At 41.7% G+C, this 18,363-nt stretch overlaps 1 protein-coding gene across 1 annotated transcript in view; it reads left to right on the top strand.

Moving 5' to 3' along the window:
• LOC134927294 (macrophage mannose receptor 1-like) overlaps positions 1 to 18,363 on the top strand; it is a 407,906-nt gene that overhangs the window by 167,009 nt on the left and 222,534 nt on the right. Inside the window, exon 12 of the mRNA XM_063921539.1 lies at positions 14,710 to 14,909. Within this exon, the coding sequence (XP_063777609.1) occupies positions 14,710 to 14,909 (200 nt within the window). The remainder of the gene's footprint in view (positions 1 to 14,709; positions 14,910 to 18,363) is intronic.

Raw genomic sequence — 18,363 nt, forward strand, 5'->3', positions numbered from 1 at the left:
GTGCTGGCATACTCTCTCTCTGTCTCCCCAAAGGGCTTTGTGGGGTCCTGTCCTCAGTCAGAGCATTCCCTGTGTGTGTGCGGTGTGTCGGTACGGCTGTGTCGACATGTTTTGATGAGGAAGCTTAAGTGGTGACGGAGCAGATGCCGATAAATGTGATGTCGCCCCCTGTGGGGCCGACACCAGAGTGGATGGATAGGTGGAAGGTATTAACCGACAGTGTCAACTCCTTACATAAAAGGCTGGATGACGTAACAGCTATGGGACAGCCGGCTTTTCAGCCCGCGCCTGCCCAGGCGTCTCAAAGGCCATCAGGGGCTCAAAAACGCCCGCTCCCTCAGATGGCAGACACAGATGTCGACACAGAGTCTGACTCCAGTGTCGACGAGGTTGAGACATATACACAATCCACTAGGAACATCCGTGACTTGATCCCGGCAATAAAAAATGTGTTACACATTTCTGACATTAACCCAAGTACCACTAAAAAAGGGTTTTATGTTTGGGGAGAAAAAGCAGCCAGTGTTTTGTTCCCCCATCAAATGAGTGAATGAAGTGTGAAAAAGCGTGGGTTCCCCCGATAAGAAACTGGTAATTTCTAAAAAGTTACTGTTGGCGTACCCTTTCCCGCCAGAGGATAAGTTACGCTGGGAGATATCCCCTAGGGTGGATAAGGCGCTCACACGTTTGTCAAAAAAGGTGGCACTGCCGTCTTAGGATACGGCCACTTTGAAGGTACCTGTTGATAATAAGCAGGAGGCTATCCTGAAGTCTGTATTTACACACTCAGGTACTAGACTGAGACCTGCAGATATTGCTGCTGCAGCGTGGTCTGTGACCCTGTAAAACAGGGATACTAGTTTGCTAACATAAGAGCATATTAAAGACGTCGTCTTATATATGAAGGATGCACAGAGGGATATTTTACCGGCTGGCATCCAGAATTAATGTAATGTCCATTCTGTCAGGAGGGTATTAGAGACCCGACACTGGACAGGTGATGCTGACTTTAAAAGGCACATAGATCTGCCTTATAAGGGTGAGGAATTGTTTGGGGATGGTCTCTGGGACCTCGTATCCACAGCAACAGCTGGGAAGAAAATTTTTTACCTCAGGTTTCCTCACAGCCTAAGAAAGCACTGTATTATCAGGTACAGTCCTTTCGGCTTCAGAAAAGCAAGCGGGTCAAAGGCGCTTCCTTTCTGCACAGAGACAAGGGAAGAGGGAAAAAGCTGCTCCAGTCAGCCAGTTCCCAGAATCAAAATTCTTCCCCCGCTTCCTCTGAGCCCACCGCATGACGCGGGGGCTCCACAGGCGTAGCCAAGTACGGTGGGGGGCCGCCTCAAAAATTTCAGCGATCAGTGGGCTCGCTCACAGGATCCCTGGATCCTTCAAGTAGTATCTCTGGGGTAGAAGCTGGAATTCGAGATGTCTCCCCCCCGCCGTTTTCCTCAAATCTGCCTTGCCGACAACTCCCTCGGGCAGGGAGGCTGTGCTAGAGGCAATTCACAAGCTGTATTCCAAGCAGGTAATAGTCAAGGTGCCCCTACTTCAACAAGGAGGGGGTTACTATTCCACACTGTTTGTGGTACCGAAACCGGACGGTTCGGTGAGACCCATTTTAAATTTGAAATCCTTGAACACATACATAAAAAAATTCAAGTTCAAGATGGAATCGCTCAGGGCGGTTATTGCAAGCCTGGACGAGGGGGATTACATGGTATCCCTGGACATACATGTCCCCATTTACCATCCTCACCAGGAGTACCTCAGATTTGTGGTACAGGATTGCCATTACCAATTCCAGACACTGCCGTTTGGACTGTCCACGGCACCGAGGGTGTTTACCAAGGTAATGGCAGAAATGATGATACTCCTTCGAAAAAAGGGAGTTTTAATTATCCCGTACTTGGACATTCTCCTTATAAGGGCGAGGTCCAAGGAGCAGTTGTTGGTCGGAATAGCACTATCTCGGGAAGTGCTACAACAGCACGGATGGATTCTAAACATTCCACAGCTGGTTCCTTCCGCACGCCTACTGTTCCTGGGGATGGTTCTGGACACAGAACAGAAAAAAGTGTTTCTCCCGCAGGAGAAAGCCAAGGAGCTGTCATCTCTAGTCAGAGACCTCCTGAAACCAAAACAGGTATCGGTTCATCACTGCACACGAATCCTCGGAAAAATGGTAGCTTCATACGAAGCAATTCCATTCGGCAGGTTCCATGCAAGAACCTTTCAGTGGGACCTCTTGGACAAGTGGTCGGGATCGCATCTTCAGATGCATCGGCTGATAACCCTGTCTCCAAGGACCAGGGTGTCTCTGCTGTGGTGGCTGCAGAGTGCTCTTCTTCTAGAGGGCCGCAGATTCGGCATACAGGACTGGGTCCTGGTGACCACGGATGCCAGCCTTCGAGGCTGGGGGGCAGTCACACAGGGAAGAAATTTCCAAGGACTTTGGTCAAGTCAGGAGTCGTCCCTACACATAAATATTCTGGAACTGAGGGCCATTTACAATGCCCTAAGTCAGGCAAGGCCCCTGCTTCAAAACCAGCCGGTACTGATCCAATCAGACAACATCACGGCAGTCGCCCATGTAAACCGACAGGGCGGCACAAGAAGCAGGATGGCGATGGCAGAAGCCACAAGGATTCTCCGATGGGCGGAAAATCACGTCTTAGCACTGTCAGCAGTGTACATTCCGGGAGTGGACAACTGGGAAGCAGACTTCCTCAGCAGACGCGACCTACGCCCGGGAGAGTGGGGACTTCATCCAGAAGTCTTCCAACTGTTGGTAAACCGTTGGGAAAGGCCAAAGGTGCACATGATGGCGTCCCGCCTCAACAAAAAGCTAAAGAGATATTGCGCCAGGTCAAGGGACCCTCAGGCGATAGCTGTGGACGCTCTAGTGACACCGTGGGTGTACCAGTCGGTTTATGTGTTCCCTCCTCTGCCTCTCATACCAAAGGTACTGAGAATAATAAGAAGGCGAGGAGTTCCGGATTGGCCAAGAAGAGCTTGGTACCCAGAACTTCAAGAAATGATATCAGAGGACCCATGGCCTCTACCGCTCAGACAGGATCTGCTACAGCAGGGGCCCTGTCTGTTCCAAGACTTACCGCGGCTGCGTTTGACGGCATGGAGGTTGAATTCCGGATCCTAAAGGAAAAGGGCATTCCGGAGGAAGTCATTCCTACGCTGATAAAAGCCAGGAAAGAAGTAACCGCAAACCATTATCACCGTATTTGGCGAAAATATGTTGCGTGGTGTGAGGCCAGGAAGGCCCCTACAGAGGAATTTCAGCTGGGTCGTTTTTCTGCACTTCCTACAGTCGGGAGTGACTATGGGCCTAAAATTGGGTTCCATTAAGGTCCAGATTTCGGCTCTGTCGATTTTCTTCCAGTAAGAACTGGCTTCAATACCTGAAGTTCAGACATTTGTAAAGGGAGTGCTACATATTCAGCCCCCTTTTGTGCCTCCTGTGGCACCTTGGGATCTCAACGTGGTGTTGAGTTTCCTGAAATCACATTGGGGGTAATTCCAAGTTGATCGCAGCAGGAAATTTTTTAGCAGTTGGGCAAAACCATGTGCACTGCAGGGGGGGCAGATATAACATTTGCAGAGAGACTTAGATTTGGGTGGGTTTTTTTGCTTCTGTGCAGGGTAAATACTGGCTGTTTTATTTTTACACTGCAATTTAGATTGCAGATTGAACACACCACACCCAAATCTATCTCTCTCTGCACATGTTATATCTGCCTCCCCTGCAGTGCACATGGTTTTGCCCAACTGCTAAAAAATGTCCTGCTGCGATCAACTTGGAATTACCCCCCATTGGTTTGAGCCACTTAAAACTGTGGATCTGAATTATCTCACGTGGAAAGTGGTCATGTTATTGGCCTTTGCTTCGGCCAGGAGTGTGTCAGAATTCGCGGCTTTGTCATGTAAAAGCCCTTATCTGATTTTCCATATGGATAAGGCAGAATTGAGGACTCGTCCCCAGTTTCTCCCTAAGGTGGTATCAGCTTTTCACTTGAACCAACCTATTGTAGTGCCTGGGGCTACTAGGGACTTGGAAGATTCCAAGTTACTGGACGTAGTCAGGGCCTTGAAAATTTATGTTTCCAGGACGGCTGGAGTCAGGAAAACTGACTCGCTTTTTATCCTGTATGCACCCAAAAAACTAGGTGCTCCTGCTTCTAAGCAGACTATTGCTCACTGGATTTGTAGCACAATTCAGCTGGCGCATTCTGCGGCTGGATTGCCGCATCCTAAATCAGTAAAAGCCCATTCCACGAGGAAAGTGGGCTCTTCTTGGGCGGCTGCCCGAGGGGTCTCGGCTTTACAACTTTGCCGAGCTGCAACTTGGTCAGGGGCAAACACGTTTGCTAAATTCTACAAATTTGATACCCTGGCTGAGGAGGACCTTGAGTTCTCTCAATCGGTGCTGCAGAGTCATCCGCACTCTCCCGCCCGTTTGGGAGCTTTGGTATAATCCCCATGGTCCTTACGGAGTTCCTAGCATCCACTAGGACGTCAGAGAAAATAAGATTTTACTCACCGGTAAATATATTTCTCGTAGTCCGTAGTGGATGCTGGGCGCCCATCCCAAGTGCGGATTGTCTGCAATACTTGTATATAGTTATTGCCTAACTAAAGGGTTATTGTGAGCCATCTGTTGAGAGGCTCAGTTATATTTCATACTGTTAACTGGGTATAGTATCACGAGTTATACGGTGTGATTGGTGTGGCTGGTATGAGTCTTACCCGGGATTCAAAATCCTTCCTTATTGTGTCAGCTCTTCCGGGCACAGTATCCTAACTGAGGTCTGGAGGAGGGGCATAGAGGGAGGAGCCAGTGCACACCAGATAGTACCTAATCTTTCTTTTAGAGTGCCCAGTCTCCTGCGGAGCCCGTCTATTCCCCATGGTCCTTACGGAGTTCCCAGCATCCACTACGGACTACGAGAAATAGATTTACCGGTGAGTAAAATCTTATTATATATATATATCACCAAACAGTGAATCAGGAGGCGCTAATTTCACTTTCCAGTTATTACCAGCAATTGCATTGACCACATATGATCATAAATAACAATTTATTAAAAGCACATTTACACAAACAGAGATAACCCTTTCATATACACAGTTAAAATTTGTGCCATAAATGAAATGAAGGCACACATAGGACTTCTTCAGAGGGATGGTCAAAGAAGCTGGTAAAAAACACATATTTAAATGAATGTATGAATAAACATACATGATTTTCTCAATCAACATTAAATAAGCAAAATTAATCATACAGATAAGGAGAGATGAGGACATTGAGTAACAATACAATATATCAGGAGATGGACATTCACGAATACTAGCAAAAAAGTGTCTTTGAAGTTCCATATTGATGGTATATACAGTGGTACAATGATGATACAAAACCAGAAATATAAGGCAATACATACCTATACAATCAATTCAGATATTGACAATCTGTGAAATGGTCAGGCTCACCACACCATTTAGAATTCAAATTATTCGCACAGTTCTAAAATACAATTTGATGTGATTATTTTACACAAAAAAAATATAATGGAAAAAATACCAGTATGAACTATCCATATAACTTACTTATAGATCCACTGGACCTCTATTCCCAATATCTATGGGTCTGTGAAAGATGTAAATCCTATTTGAATACCCTAAATGGAGATAGTATCCATTAATTTATTTTTAGGCAAAAAATTAGTATATCAATAAATAAAAAATAAATAATAAAAAATAAAATAAAAATAAAAATGTAAACAAAAATAAAATTAAAATTAAAATAAAAATAAAAACAAAAATAAAAAGTGAAAATTAAAAATAAAATAAAAAATAAATAAAAAAAAGAAGAATATATGTATATAAATATATACATACCTACTATAATAATATTAAATATCCAACCAACGGGAGAATCCACCAAAGAAAGTGGCCTATGATAAATTAAATCAAACTTAACATCAATATCTGATACCCATATCATATTATTAATGTTACAACTCCTACCTAAAGTGAACCTATACTTACACAATCCTGTGTGTTCATTAGTGATCTCCCAATGTGATAGTGACTAGTGAGTGAAAATGTGGGACTATAAATACCCTGGACTATCATTACCTCACTTCCTGTTTTAATTAACCAATGAAGATTGTAATATGAAATTAGCCTTAATTAACCCCTTAAAAATGATTCAAAACAACCCTTGGTTTATATAATGTTTAGAAACTAGTACAAGTGCTATTTTAATAGAAGTAAGTGTGTTTTTAAACAAAAACGGACCTAATTAAGGACCTATATAATACCGGATATGACATCATCTCCGAACTAAACAGGGCCTAAATGTGTTATAGATCACTAAAAAACTATATAATGGGGCCGATGAAATTTATATTGTGTCACACCACTAACTAGGGCGCCCAGCTTATGCTCCATTTAACTGTCTAAACCGCGGCAACCAACTACTGTTGGAATCGCGGAGATCGCCCGTGCGTTCCAGCCACGGCAGCGGTGGAACGCACTTCCTGGTAACCAAACAGGAAGTGACGCGTGCGTTCCATCCGCGACCGCGGCGGAACCTTATGCGTTCCACCCACACTCGCGATGGAGCGCAAATTTACCCTCGCCCTACGGAAAGCCACTACATTAAGGCAGCCATCCTAAAACTTAGAAAGTGACCCAAACGCAGTCCCCCACAACTGATTGTTAACATATATCATGTGCCCTTACTTCATTATTCCCTTAAGTGACCTCATTAATTAATGAGATGTAATGATGACGTATATCCCTATAAATAATAAAAAAGAAAAAAAGAGATAATAGAAAAAAATAAATAAATTAATAAACAAATAAATATATAAATAAATAAAATAAATAAAAATAAAACATTAATGAAACTTCATAGATTGTTTAGTAATTTAACAGTTCATACCGGTATCTTTCCCTTACAGAATCTCATTAACATTTTAAATAAATTCAGTATATTCCAATATATATGCATAGATACCAATTACAAGTTATAAGAAAGAGACAATATCTAATCCTTCATTAAGTCCCTTAGGTGATAACGTATTTAGGGTATATATCCAAAATGTTTCTCTCCGTGATAATGCCAAATCCCTATCACCACCTCTGACATGCGGTTTAATGAGCTCCACTATAGTAAATTTCAAGCTCTTTATGTCTGAATTATGTTTCTCAGAGAAATGTCTAGGAAGATTGAGAGTGGTTACTTTGTTCTTAATACTTCTTAAATGTTCCTGTATTCTTAATTTAGCCTGTCTTTTCGTTTTTCCTATATAAGACAGGCCACACCCACAGTCTATCTTATAGATCACATACTCAGTAGTGCAGGTGACCCTGTCTTTAAGTTTATACAGGTACCCATTGTCCATTTTGACTTGAAACTGGGATCTAACCATATGTTTACAGCATATACAATGCTGACATGGGTAGCATCCCCCCCGACTTGATGATTTTGTACAAGTATCACTAATCGGCTTCAGCCGACTAGGTGCCAATATATTTTTTAAATTATTGGCTTTCCTATAGACCATGTTCGGTTTCTTTGGTAAACTTGACCCCAAAATAGGGTCTTTGAGAAGTAAGCCCCAATGTCTTTCCATAATTCTTCTAATTGTTCCTACATCACGACAATATTGCGTGATGAAAGGTCTAGTGAATTGTTGGGGACGATCTTCAACTTTCACTTTCTCTATAATAAGTTCATCCCTATTGCGACATGCGGCCCGTTCTCTAGCATCATCTATCAAGCCCGGACTGTAACCCCGTTCAATAAATCTTTTCCTTAAGACATTTGTTTGCTTCCAATAATCAACTGTTCTACTACAATTTCTCCTTATCCTTAGAAATTGAGACCAAAAGGTTACAGAACGTTAGACAGATTTTTATTGATGATGAACAGGAAATTATATTTGAGGAGAATGATGAGGATTATTTCGGATATCTAAATTCTATGGAAAGATTGGCTACAAAAGAGCTAAAAGGATGGTATGATATCACCACCCTAGAGAAATATTTGGAGATGGGGAGGGTCCCTAGAGGACTTAGAATTATTAAAAAGCCCACATTCGGAAATAATGTGGATACCTTTATGTCCAATTGGAATACTATTTTAGATGAATGTTCTGCAAAACTTATGGGTTTAATCATTACTGAGAGAAAAAAGGAACTAATTAAGATTGACGAAGAAATTTCTAGATTAGAGTCAGTCATGGAGAAGTTTGTTGTTAGTGAGGAATTTAAAAGGGATGCTAATGATTTGCAACACAAACTTGATACATTAGAACATGATATCATCAATAGCAAACATAAAAAAATCCTTAGGGACAAGAGTGATTATGTTAATGGTAAGGTAAGAGACTGGTCGAACTTTGAGAGGAAAGTAGATATGACCTATAGGGGCAATGATCCTAAGAGATCTGAGTGGCAAGTAGTGAGAAGTAGACAGTGGAACAGATATAAGGGGGATTCTCCCTATGAAGGAAGGTGGGCGAATCGTCCCATTGGCAATCAGAGGAAGGGCTTTGTTTCTGAGAGAAGGGAAAGATTTCCCTCATATGGAGAGGGACGTGATGAAAGGACATATAGATATAATCGATATGCACCATTGAGATCACCCTCCCCATTTAGGAAACAGGGTCATTTTTTAGGGGAACGAAGGGAGCTACACCAGTTTGGAAGGCCTCACATGGAGGAACAGTATGTGAGGATGAACACCCCCCCAAGGTATCAAAAGAGGGTTTCAAGAGGGAGAAGAGGAAGGGGAGGCAGAAGATCAAACCCCAAGAAAAAGGAAAGTACCCCCAGGTCAGGACAAAATACAACAGGGATCATTAACCTTTCAAAGAAGGAACTTTCTACAGCCGAGGTCTCGGTTTTAGAAAAAGGCCTAAAATTCGCCCCAGAAGAAACTGTGAACAAATTTAATTTGTTCATAGATTTGAATAAATTTGTTAGAAAATTAACTGTCCAAAGACATTTTCTAAAGAATTCAGTTCCTAAATTGTCCTATATACCTAAGGAAAAACCTATTGTTTCCCTTCCCTCAAAATTCTACCCTGTCGAATCCAAAGGTAATTACCTGGAAATATTTTACGAATCAGTAAGAGATGACTTTAGAGCTATGAAAGTTTATGACAAAAGGTACAATCATAACCTCAGCTCTCATGAAATTAAGGCTATTAAGGATATTAAAAAGAATCAGAACATAATCATCAAGGCAGCAGATAAGGGGGGCTCGGTCATTCTGCAAGATCGCCAAGCCTATACCGATGAAGCCTATAGGATATTGAATGATACAGATACGTATGTAAAGTTAGATCACAGTCCTTTGGTAGAATTTCAGGAGTCTTTACAGACGCTATTATTTAAGGCTAATAGCTCGAATTTGATCTGTAAGCAAGAACTTGAATATTTAAATAATAAACAGCCTGTAGTTCCTGTTTTTTACCAACTCCCTAAAGTTCATAAGAATAAGGATCACCCACCAGGGCGCCCTATCATTGGAGGGGTTGATTCCTTAACGGCTAATGTCTCTCATTATATAGACATCAAACTACAACCTTATGTGAAAAATTCTAAGTCATATTTGAAAGATTCTGCTAGTGTTCTTAGAACACTTAATAATTATGTATGGACAGAAGGTGATTGTTGGATCACAGTAGATGTATAGGCATTGTATTCTTCTATCCCCCACAAAAAGGGTATGGAAGCTGTTCTTAATGTGCTAAGTAAAGATCCCCTTAAGTCTCCTGAAGAAGTCTCCTTTATCATTGAATGTATTAAATTTATCTTGGAGCATAATTTTTTTGAATTTGAAGGCTCCTGTTATTTACAACAACAAGGTACGGCTATGGGTACCAAATTTGCACCCTCTTACGCTAATATTTTCATGAGTGAATGGGAGGGCAATTTCATCTATGGAACGGCATTTGAGAAAGCACATATAAAATATTACCGGAGATATATTGATGATCTTTTATTTATTTGGCAGGGGGATGATTCAAGTATAATGGATTTCATCTCGCATATAAATACCAATGATGTTAATTTAAAATTTACACATAAGTTCAGTAGGTCCTCTATAGAATATTTGGACCTTGAGTTGAAAGGTTCTGAATCCGGCAAGGTCATCAGCAGTACTTTTTTTAAGGAAGTAGACGCTAATAGTTTTATTCCTATGTCTAGTTGCCATCATCCCGCATGGAAAGAGGGAGTACCGTTCTCTCAATTTCTAAGGATAAGGAGAAATTGTAGTAGAACAGTTGATTATTGGAAGCAAACAAATGTCTTAAGGAAAAGATTTATTGAACGGGGTTACAGTCCGGGCTTGATAGATGATGCTAGAGAACGGGCCGCATGTCGCAATAGGGATGAACTTATTATAGAGAAAGTGAAAGTTGAAGATCGTCCCCAACAATTCACTAGACCTTTCATCACGCAATATTGTCGTGATGTAGGAACAATTAGAAGAATTATGGAAAGACATTGGGGCTTACTTCTCAAAGACCCTATTTTGGGGTCAAGTTTACCAAAGAAACCGAACATGGTCTATAGGAAAGCCAATAATTTTAAAAATATATTGGCACCTAGTCGGCTGAAGCCGATTAGTGATACTTGTACAAAATCATCAAGTCGGGGGGGATGCTACCCATGTCAGCATTGTATATGCTGTAAACATATGGTTAGATCCCAGTTTCAAGTCAAAATGGACAATGGGTACCTGTATAAACTTAAAGACAGGGTCACCTGCACTACTGAGTATGTGATCTATAAGATAGACTGTGGGTGTGGCCTGTCTTATATAGGAAAAACGAAAAGACAGGCTAAATTAAGAATACAGGAACATTTTAAGAAGTATTAAGAACAAAGTAACCACTCACAATCTTCCTAGACATTTCTCTGAGAAACATAATTCAGACATAAAGAGCTTGAAATTTACTATAGTGGAGCTCATTAAACCGCATGTCAGAGGTGGTGATAGGGATTTGGCATTATCACGGAGAGAAACATTTTGGATATATACCCTAAATACGTTATCACCTAAGGGACTTAATGAAGGATTAGATATTGTCTCTTTCTTATAACTTGTAATTGGTATCTATGCATATATATTGGAATATACTGAATTTATTTAAAATGTTAATGAGATTCTGTAAGGGAAAGATACCGGTATGAACTGTTAAATTACTAAACAATCTATGGAGTTTCATTAATGTTTTATTTTTATTTATTTTATTTATTTATATATTTATTTGTTTATTTATTAATATTTTTTTTTCTATTATCACTTTTTTTCTTTTTTATTATTTATAGGGATATACGTCATCATTACATCTCATTAATTAATGAGGTCACTTAAGGGAATAATAAAGTAAGGGCACATGATATATGTTAACAATCAGTTGTGGGGGACTGCGTTTGGGTCACTTTCTAAGTTTTAGGATGGCTGCCTTAATGTAGTGGCTTTCCGTAGGGCGAGGGTAAATTTGCGCTCCATCGCGAGTGTGGGTGGAACGCATAAGGTTCCGCCACGGTTGCGGATGGAACGCACGCGTCACTTCCTGTTTGGTTACCAGGAAGTGCGTTCCACCGCTGCCGTGGCTGGAACGCACGGGCGATCTCCGCAATTCCAACAGTAGTTGGTTGCCGCGGTTTAGACAGTAAAATGGAGCATAAGCTGGGCGCCCTAGTTAGTGGTGTGACACAATATAAATTTCATCGGCCCCATTATATAGTTTTTTAGTGATCTATAACACATTTAGGCCCTGTTTAGTTCGGAGATGATGTCATATCCGGTATTATATAGGTCCTTAATTAGGTCCGTTTTTGTTTAAAAACACACTTACTTCTATTAAAATAGCACTTGTACTAGTTTCTAAACATTATATAAACCAAGGGTTGTTTTGAATCATTTTTAAGGGGTTAATTAAGGCTAATTTCATATTACAATCTTCATTGGTTAATTAAAACAGGAAGTGAGGTAATGATAGTCCAGGGTATTTATAGTCCCACATTTTCACTCACTAGTCACTATCACATTGGGAGATCACTAATGAACACACAGGATTGTGTAAGTATAGGTTCACTTTAGGTAGGAGTTATAACATTAATAATATGATATGGGTATCAGATATTGATGTTAAGTTTGATTTAATTTATCATAGGCCACTTTCTTTGGTGGATTCTCCCGTTGGTTGGATATTTAATATTATTATAGTAGGTATGTATATATTTATATACATATATTCTTCTTTTTTTATTTATTTTTTATTTTATTTTTAATTTTCACTTTTTATTTTTATTTTTGTTTTTATTTTTATTTTTATTTTATTTTTGTTTACATTTTTATTTTTATTTTTATTTTTATTTTTTATTATTTATTTTTTATTTATTGATATACTAATTTTTTGCCTAAAAATAAATTAATGGATACTATCTCCATTTAGGGTATTCAAATAGGATTTACATCTTTCACAGACCCATAGATATTGGGAATAGAGGTCCAGTGGATCTATAAGTAAGTTATATGGATAGTTCATACTGGTATTTTTTCCATTATATTTTTTTGTGTAAAATAATCACATCAAATTGTATTCTAGAACTGTGCGAATAATTTGAATTCTAAATGGTGTGGTGAGCCTGACCATTTCACAGATTGTCAATATCTGAATTGATTGTATAGGTATGTATTGCCTTATATTTCTGGTTTTGTATCATCATTGTACCACTGTATATACCATCAATATGGAACTTCAAAGACACTTTTTTGCTAGTATTTATGAATGTCCATCTCCTGATATATTGTATTGTTACTCAATGTCCTCATCTCTCCTTATCTGTATGATTAATTTTGCTTATTTAATGTTGATTGAGAAAATCATGTATGTTTATTCATACATTCATTTAAATATGTGTTTTTTACCAGCTTCTTTGACCATCCCTCTGAAGAAGTTCTATGTGGACGAAACGCGTCAGGGTTGAAGGGCCTTATACTACCCTTCATTTCATTTATGGCACAAATTTTAACTGTGTATATGAAAGGGTTATCTCTGTTTGTGTAAATGTGCTTTTAATAAATTGTTATTTATGATCATATGTGGTCAATGCAATTGCTGGTAATAACTGGAAAGTGAAACTAGCGCCTCCTGATTCACTGTTTGGTGGTGTGTAGTTTTGGTCCTGACTAACAGAAGGATCGAATTAGGAAAGGCAGCAATTTATCAGCGCAGGATAAGGGTATAACTGTTGTATTATATATATATATATATATATATATATATATATATATATATAAAACTCTTTTGTGTTTAGGCACTTTATTATATAAAAGCATTGTTGTTCCAATGTTAAGCCATATCCTATATATATTTAAGATTTGGGGGAAATGTATCAAGCCTGGGAAATAGAAAAAGTGGCGGTTGTCCAAAGCAACTAATCAGCTTCTGTCACTTATTTAGTACAGTCTATGAAATGACAGAGCTGGATGTTCACTTTGGGCAACTTCTCCATGGCTTGATACATCTCCCTGTTTTACTGTTACTTCTAGTTACATTTTTTCAAATAAAAATACATAACCATCCAAAAAAGTTCAAGAGAGCATTAAACAGCTCTGTATAGACGGTATCCGGTCTCTCGGTCGACCACACTTAGGTCGACAGTGTCTAGGTCGACCACTATTGGTCGACATGCATTAGGTCGACATAAGTTTTTAACTTTTTTCAATTTTTTAACTTTTTCATACTTTACGATCTATAGACACGTGCAGTTTAACAACTCCACATCCACTGCACTTTCTCCCAGTTATGCTATATAATATTTATTTATATGCTATCACAAGGGATATGATAGCTGTATATATGTGAATAGGGCGGGGAAAGCAGAGATTTGTATGGGAGGTGGGAGGCTTGAGTGAAGAGATGAGTCTTAAGGGCATATGAAGGCATTTCAGAGTTTGTTGGTGAAATCCTGCAGCCAAGAGTGGGAGGAAGTGCTTAAATAAGAGGAGAAGATGCAGACATTGGGCGAGTGAAGAGGTGGGCAGGGCCGTAACTAGAGGTGTGCGAGTGGTGCAGTCACACATGGCAACTGTATGTGACTTGCAGGGTGCCTGGAATGGCATCCTGCAGCCAGTGGTGCTATTGTAGTGCCACCCAGAGTGTCCTTAGAATGCAGTGCCCTACAGCGCTGCAGAATATGTGTGCGCTATATAAATAACTGGTAATAATAATAATTAGTGCCGGAGGCCCCACTCCCAAGGCGTGACAGCATGGGTTTAGGGGGGCCAGCACAGGGTGCCCTGCCTTGCTGTTGCGCCACTGGCAGTGGGGGAGGTACAGTAATGTGAGTCAAGATGAGCCCGGAGATGTATGGAGGAGAAAGGTGATTAAGGGCTTTGCAGGTGAGTGAGAGGAGTTTGAATTTGATTCTTTGAGGGATGGGGAGCTAGTGGCAAAAGGTCACTATATATATATATATATATATATATATATATACATACACACAGACAGTTTCTCACCAGGTAGATCAGAGTGACACAGCTGAAGATTTTGCACAAGTAGATTGGTTTGTGAATTTTGGACATGATTGTTGTTGCCACTAGTAACAGTTACAGTACATCCTATTAATATCATAACATTAATATCAACTTTGAAGGAAGAAAACAAGGCTGTGTAGTTATGAGAACTGGAAACAAGGGTGGATTGTGGGACGTTGTCAGCTGTGATGAGAAAGCTAAGTACGTCTGCAAGAAATATGCTTTGGGTGTGACACCACCTCCTGCCCCGACGACAACAGCAGAACCATCATGCGCGGAAGGATGGACAACATCCAACAATTTAAGTGGATGTTACAAGGTAAGTAGACTGCTAGACGTACAACTGATATTACAGGAAGCTGTCACAACTAGCAGCGCACTTAGGATTGCAAGCAGGTGTAATAATCATATAATGTGCAGTGTGCAAAAGTCTGACCTCCTAGAAAACACCAGTTTCACTGAATTAAGCTTGTGCACATACGCAAAACAGGACCTGTGATCGCATTTCAGTAATGCGTTCGCCTCAGGCAGAGGCGTTGGGGGGCGGGGGGGGGGGGGGGGGGGTTGCCAGCATTGCTGAATGGGGGGGGGGGCTGTTGCCCCATTTTCTGGGAGTGGTGAGGCCAAGGACTGCGTCGCGCAGGGCCGGCGCCACCACTAGGCAGCTTTAGGCAGCTGCCTATGGGCGGCGGCACTTGAGGGGCGGCGACGCTGAGTGGAACGAAAAAATGAAGGGTATGACAGCCAGGCCTGTGTTGCGCTCGCCAGAAGGGTATGAAAGCTAGGACTGTGTTGCGCTCGCTGGTAGGGTATGACAGCCAGGACTGTATTGCGCTCGCCGGGTGGGTATGACCGCTAGGACTGTGTTGCGCTCGCCGCTCCATGCTCATCCGATGTCGGATCTGCCGGGTCGGGTGCTGGAGTGGAGCCGCATGTCTGAGTCCTGTCCCCGCCTCCCCCTCCTGCATTGGCGCTCGCTCCGCCCCTTCCCTCCCCGACCCGATGATCCGCCTATGTCTGGACCGCAAGCCACGCAAGTTGTTGCCGAAGAGGAGGTCATGACCTGGAGGTAGCACCTTTAGCTGGGCGGCAAGGGCTTCCCCAACCACAAGCTGCTCTGCCCCCTCTCCCAGCTAGCAGTGACCGGCCGCTTTAGTCACTACATCATGCAGGATTGCATCTTCATTGGTAGCATCCGCTGTCCTCCTTCATACAGACCAACAGCCAGGACAACCAAGGTCAGTGCCTCGCACCTCAGCTGATCGTCATTCATTTGACTGCCATGCCTAAACCGTAATGTGTGAATATATATATATCTACTATATAAAAGCGAAAATCCGTCCTTCTGTCTTTCTATACAAATCCACAGTTTACAAGCGAGGATCGTGAAATTTCACATACAAGCATATTAAAACACTGCTGCAGACACTAAAACACTTTGAAATCCCTAGCATCCCTAGGGGGGGAGACAGCAGCACAGAGTATATCAGGAGACAGCATAAGTCCGGAATTGCTGGAGCAATGTACTCCAAAATGTGTACACATATACCTTACAATCTGGGAACAAACACTGTGGGGGGAAGACACCCCTAGGTGTGGGACAGCAGCACAGAGTATGTCAGCAGAGAGCAAAACTGTGGAAGGCCTGGAGCAATTTACACCAAACTTGGTACACATCTGACTTACAATCTAGGCACAAACTCTGTGGAGGTTAGACACCCCTATCACCCCTAGGGGTGGGACAGCAGCACAGAGTATTTCAGGAGACATCATAACTCCGGAATTGCTGGAGCAATGTACTGAAAAATTGGTACACACATGCCTTACAATCTGGGAACAAACACTGTGAGGGGAAGACACCCCTAGCACCCCTAGGGGTGAGGCAGTAGCACTGAGTATTTCAGCAGACAGCATAACTCTGGAATGCCTGCAGCAATTTACAACAAACTGGGTACACATATGATTTACACTCTGCAAACAAACACTGCGGGGGTCAGACACCCATAGCAACCCTAGGGGTGGGACAGCAGCACAGAGTATGTCAGCAGACAGCAAAACTGTGAAAGGCCTGGAGCAATTTACACCAAACTTGGTACACATCTGACTTACAATCTGAAAACAAACTCTGTGGGGGTTAGACACCCCTAGCACTCCTAGGGGTGGGACAGCAGCCCAGAGTATTTCAGGAGACAGCTTAACTCCCGAATGTCTGGACAAATTTACAACAAACTTAGTACACATATGACTTACAAGCTGGGAACAAACACTGTGGGGGTAAGACACCCCTAGCACCCCTAGGGGTGAGGCAGCAGCACAGAGTTTTTCAGCACACAGCATAACTCTGGAAAGCCTGGAGCAATTTACACCAACCTTGCTACACATATTACTTACACTCTGGGAACAAACACTGTGGGGGGTAACACACCACTAGCACCGCTAGGGGTGGGCCAGCAGCACACACTATATCAGGACATGCATGATATATCAGTGATGACAGGGCTGCATGTGACAGGGCCAGTGACATGATGTGAGGAGGGGAATGCAGGTAGCACGAACCCACACACTGAGAGTTATATAGTGGAAGTAGCACGGTCCCCCAGCAGCACAAAGTATATCAGGAGATACATGATGTGCTGCGCTATATAAGAAACTGTAAAAAAATCGATAATTTCACAGGGGCACTGACATGATGTGAGGAGGGGAATGTAGGCAGCAGGAAGCCACAGACTGAGAGTTGTATAGTGGGAAGAGCAGGGTCCCTTGGGGGACCAAAAAGGGGTTCGGCCACTACACAAAGTGCGTCAGGGAAGCAAGATATGCCTATATACTAGATCTCCAACCAACGTAAATTAACGAACAACTATCATTCTAATTTACCATCCTCATCCCGTAGCAAGCACGGGTATTCAGCTACCTACAATGTTATTTATACTGTGTGTTTAATATTTAAATTTATTTTTGTAAACAGACATTCTTAAAATCCCGGGCAACGCCGGCTACTCCAGCTAGTATATATAGGTTGTGCCGAGTGAAGCGAGCCATGTGAGGGAACACGGTGCACTAAGTGGGGTTCCCCCATCACTTTACGCAGAAAACGACACACAAAAAAACAAAAAAAAATTAATGTCGACCTTTTCCTCTGTCGACCTAGTACATGTCGACCTAACGCCCATGTCGACCTGGTGCCTGTCGACCTAATGCAACTGTCGACCTTCAATGGTCAACCTAATGACTGTTAATAATAGCAATGGTATATAATACGATTACTAGAGCATGAATGCAGCTTAAGGGACAGATCAGAGCTGTTACACGTGCCCAGTGGTAGTAACTTCTTCTACAAAATGTGTTGTGTGTGTGTGGATCTCAATCAGTGCACTGGACCAGACAGTGGCTGTCAGGAAGAAGAGACAGGAGCCTTACCATGAGGTGGGAGAATATGTGCTTAGAAAATGCAGTTCTGTCTTCTACTGGTTCTATTATGTGTGCGTATTTAATTATTATGGTATGTTTAACCTTTTCCTGACCACTTATTTTTATTATTTAAATTTGTTTGATACAGCCTATACTATAGACAATCTATAGCGTTAAATATTAATACTGTATTCAATTTAGTATCCAGTATATAAATAGGTTAATGTTTACATTAATGCCCAGAGTCATTACTAGGTTCTTCTGCCACTCCCCCAGACTCCCACACTTGCTCCAATGTTCCTCAGAGTGTACTGCATTTGGAAACCCCCATCTAGAAATCCTGCGTTTGCCACTGCATGCCC

This window comes from Pseudophryne corroboree, chromosome 5 (assembly GCF_028390025.1).
Source record: "Pseudophryne corroboree isolate aPseCor3 chromosome 5, aPseCor3.hap2, whole genome shotgun sequence".
Classification (NCBI taxonomy): domain Eukaryota; kingdom Metazoa; phylum Chordata; class Amphibia; order Anura; family Myobatrachidae; genus Pseudophryne; species Pseudophryne corroboree.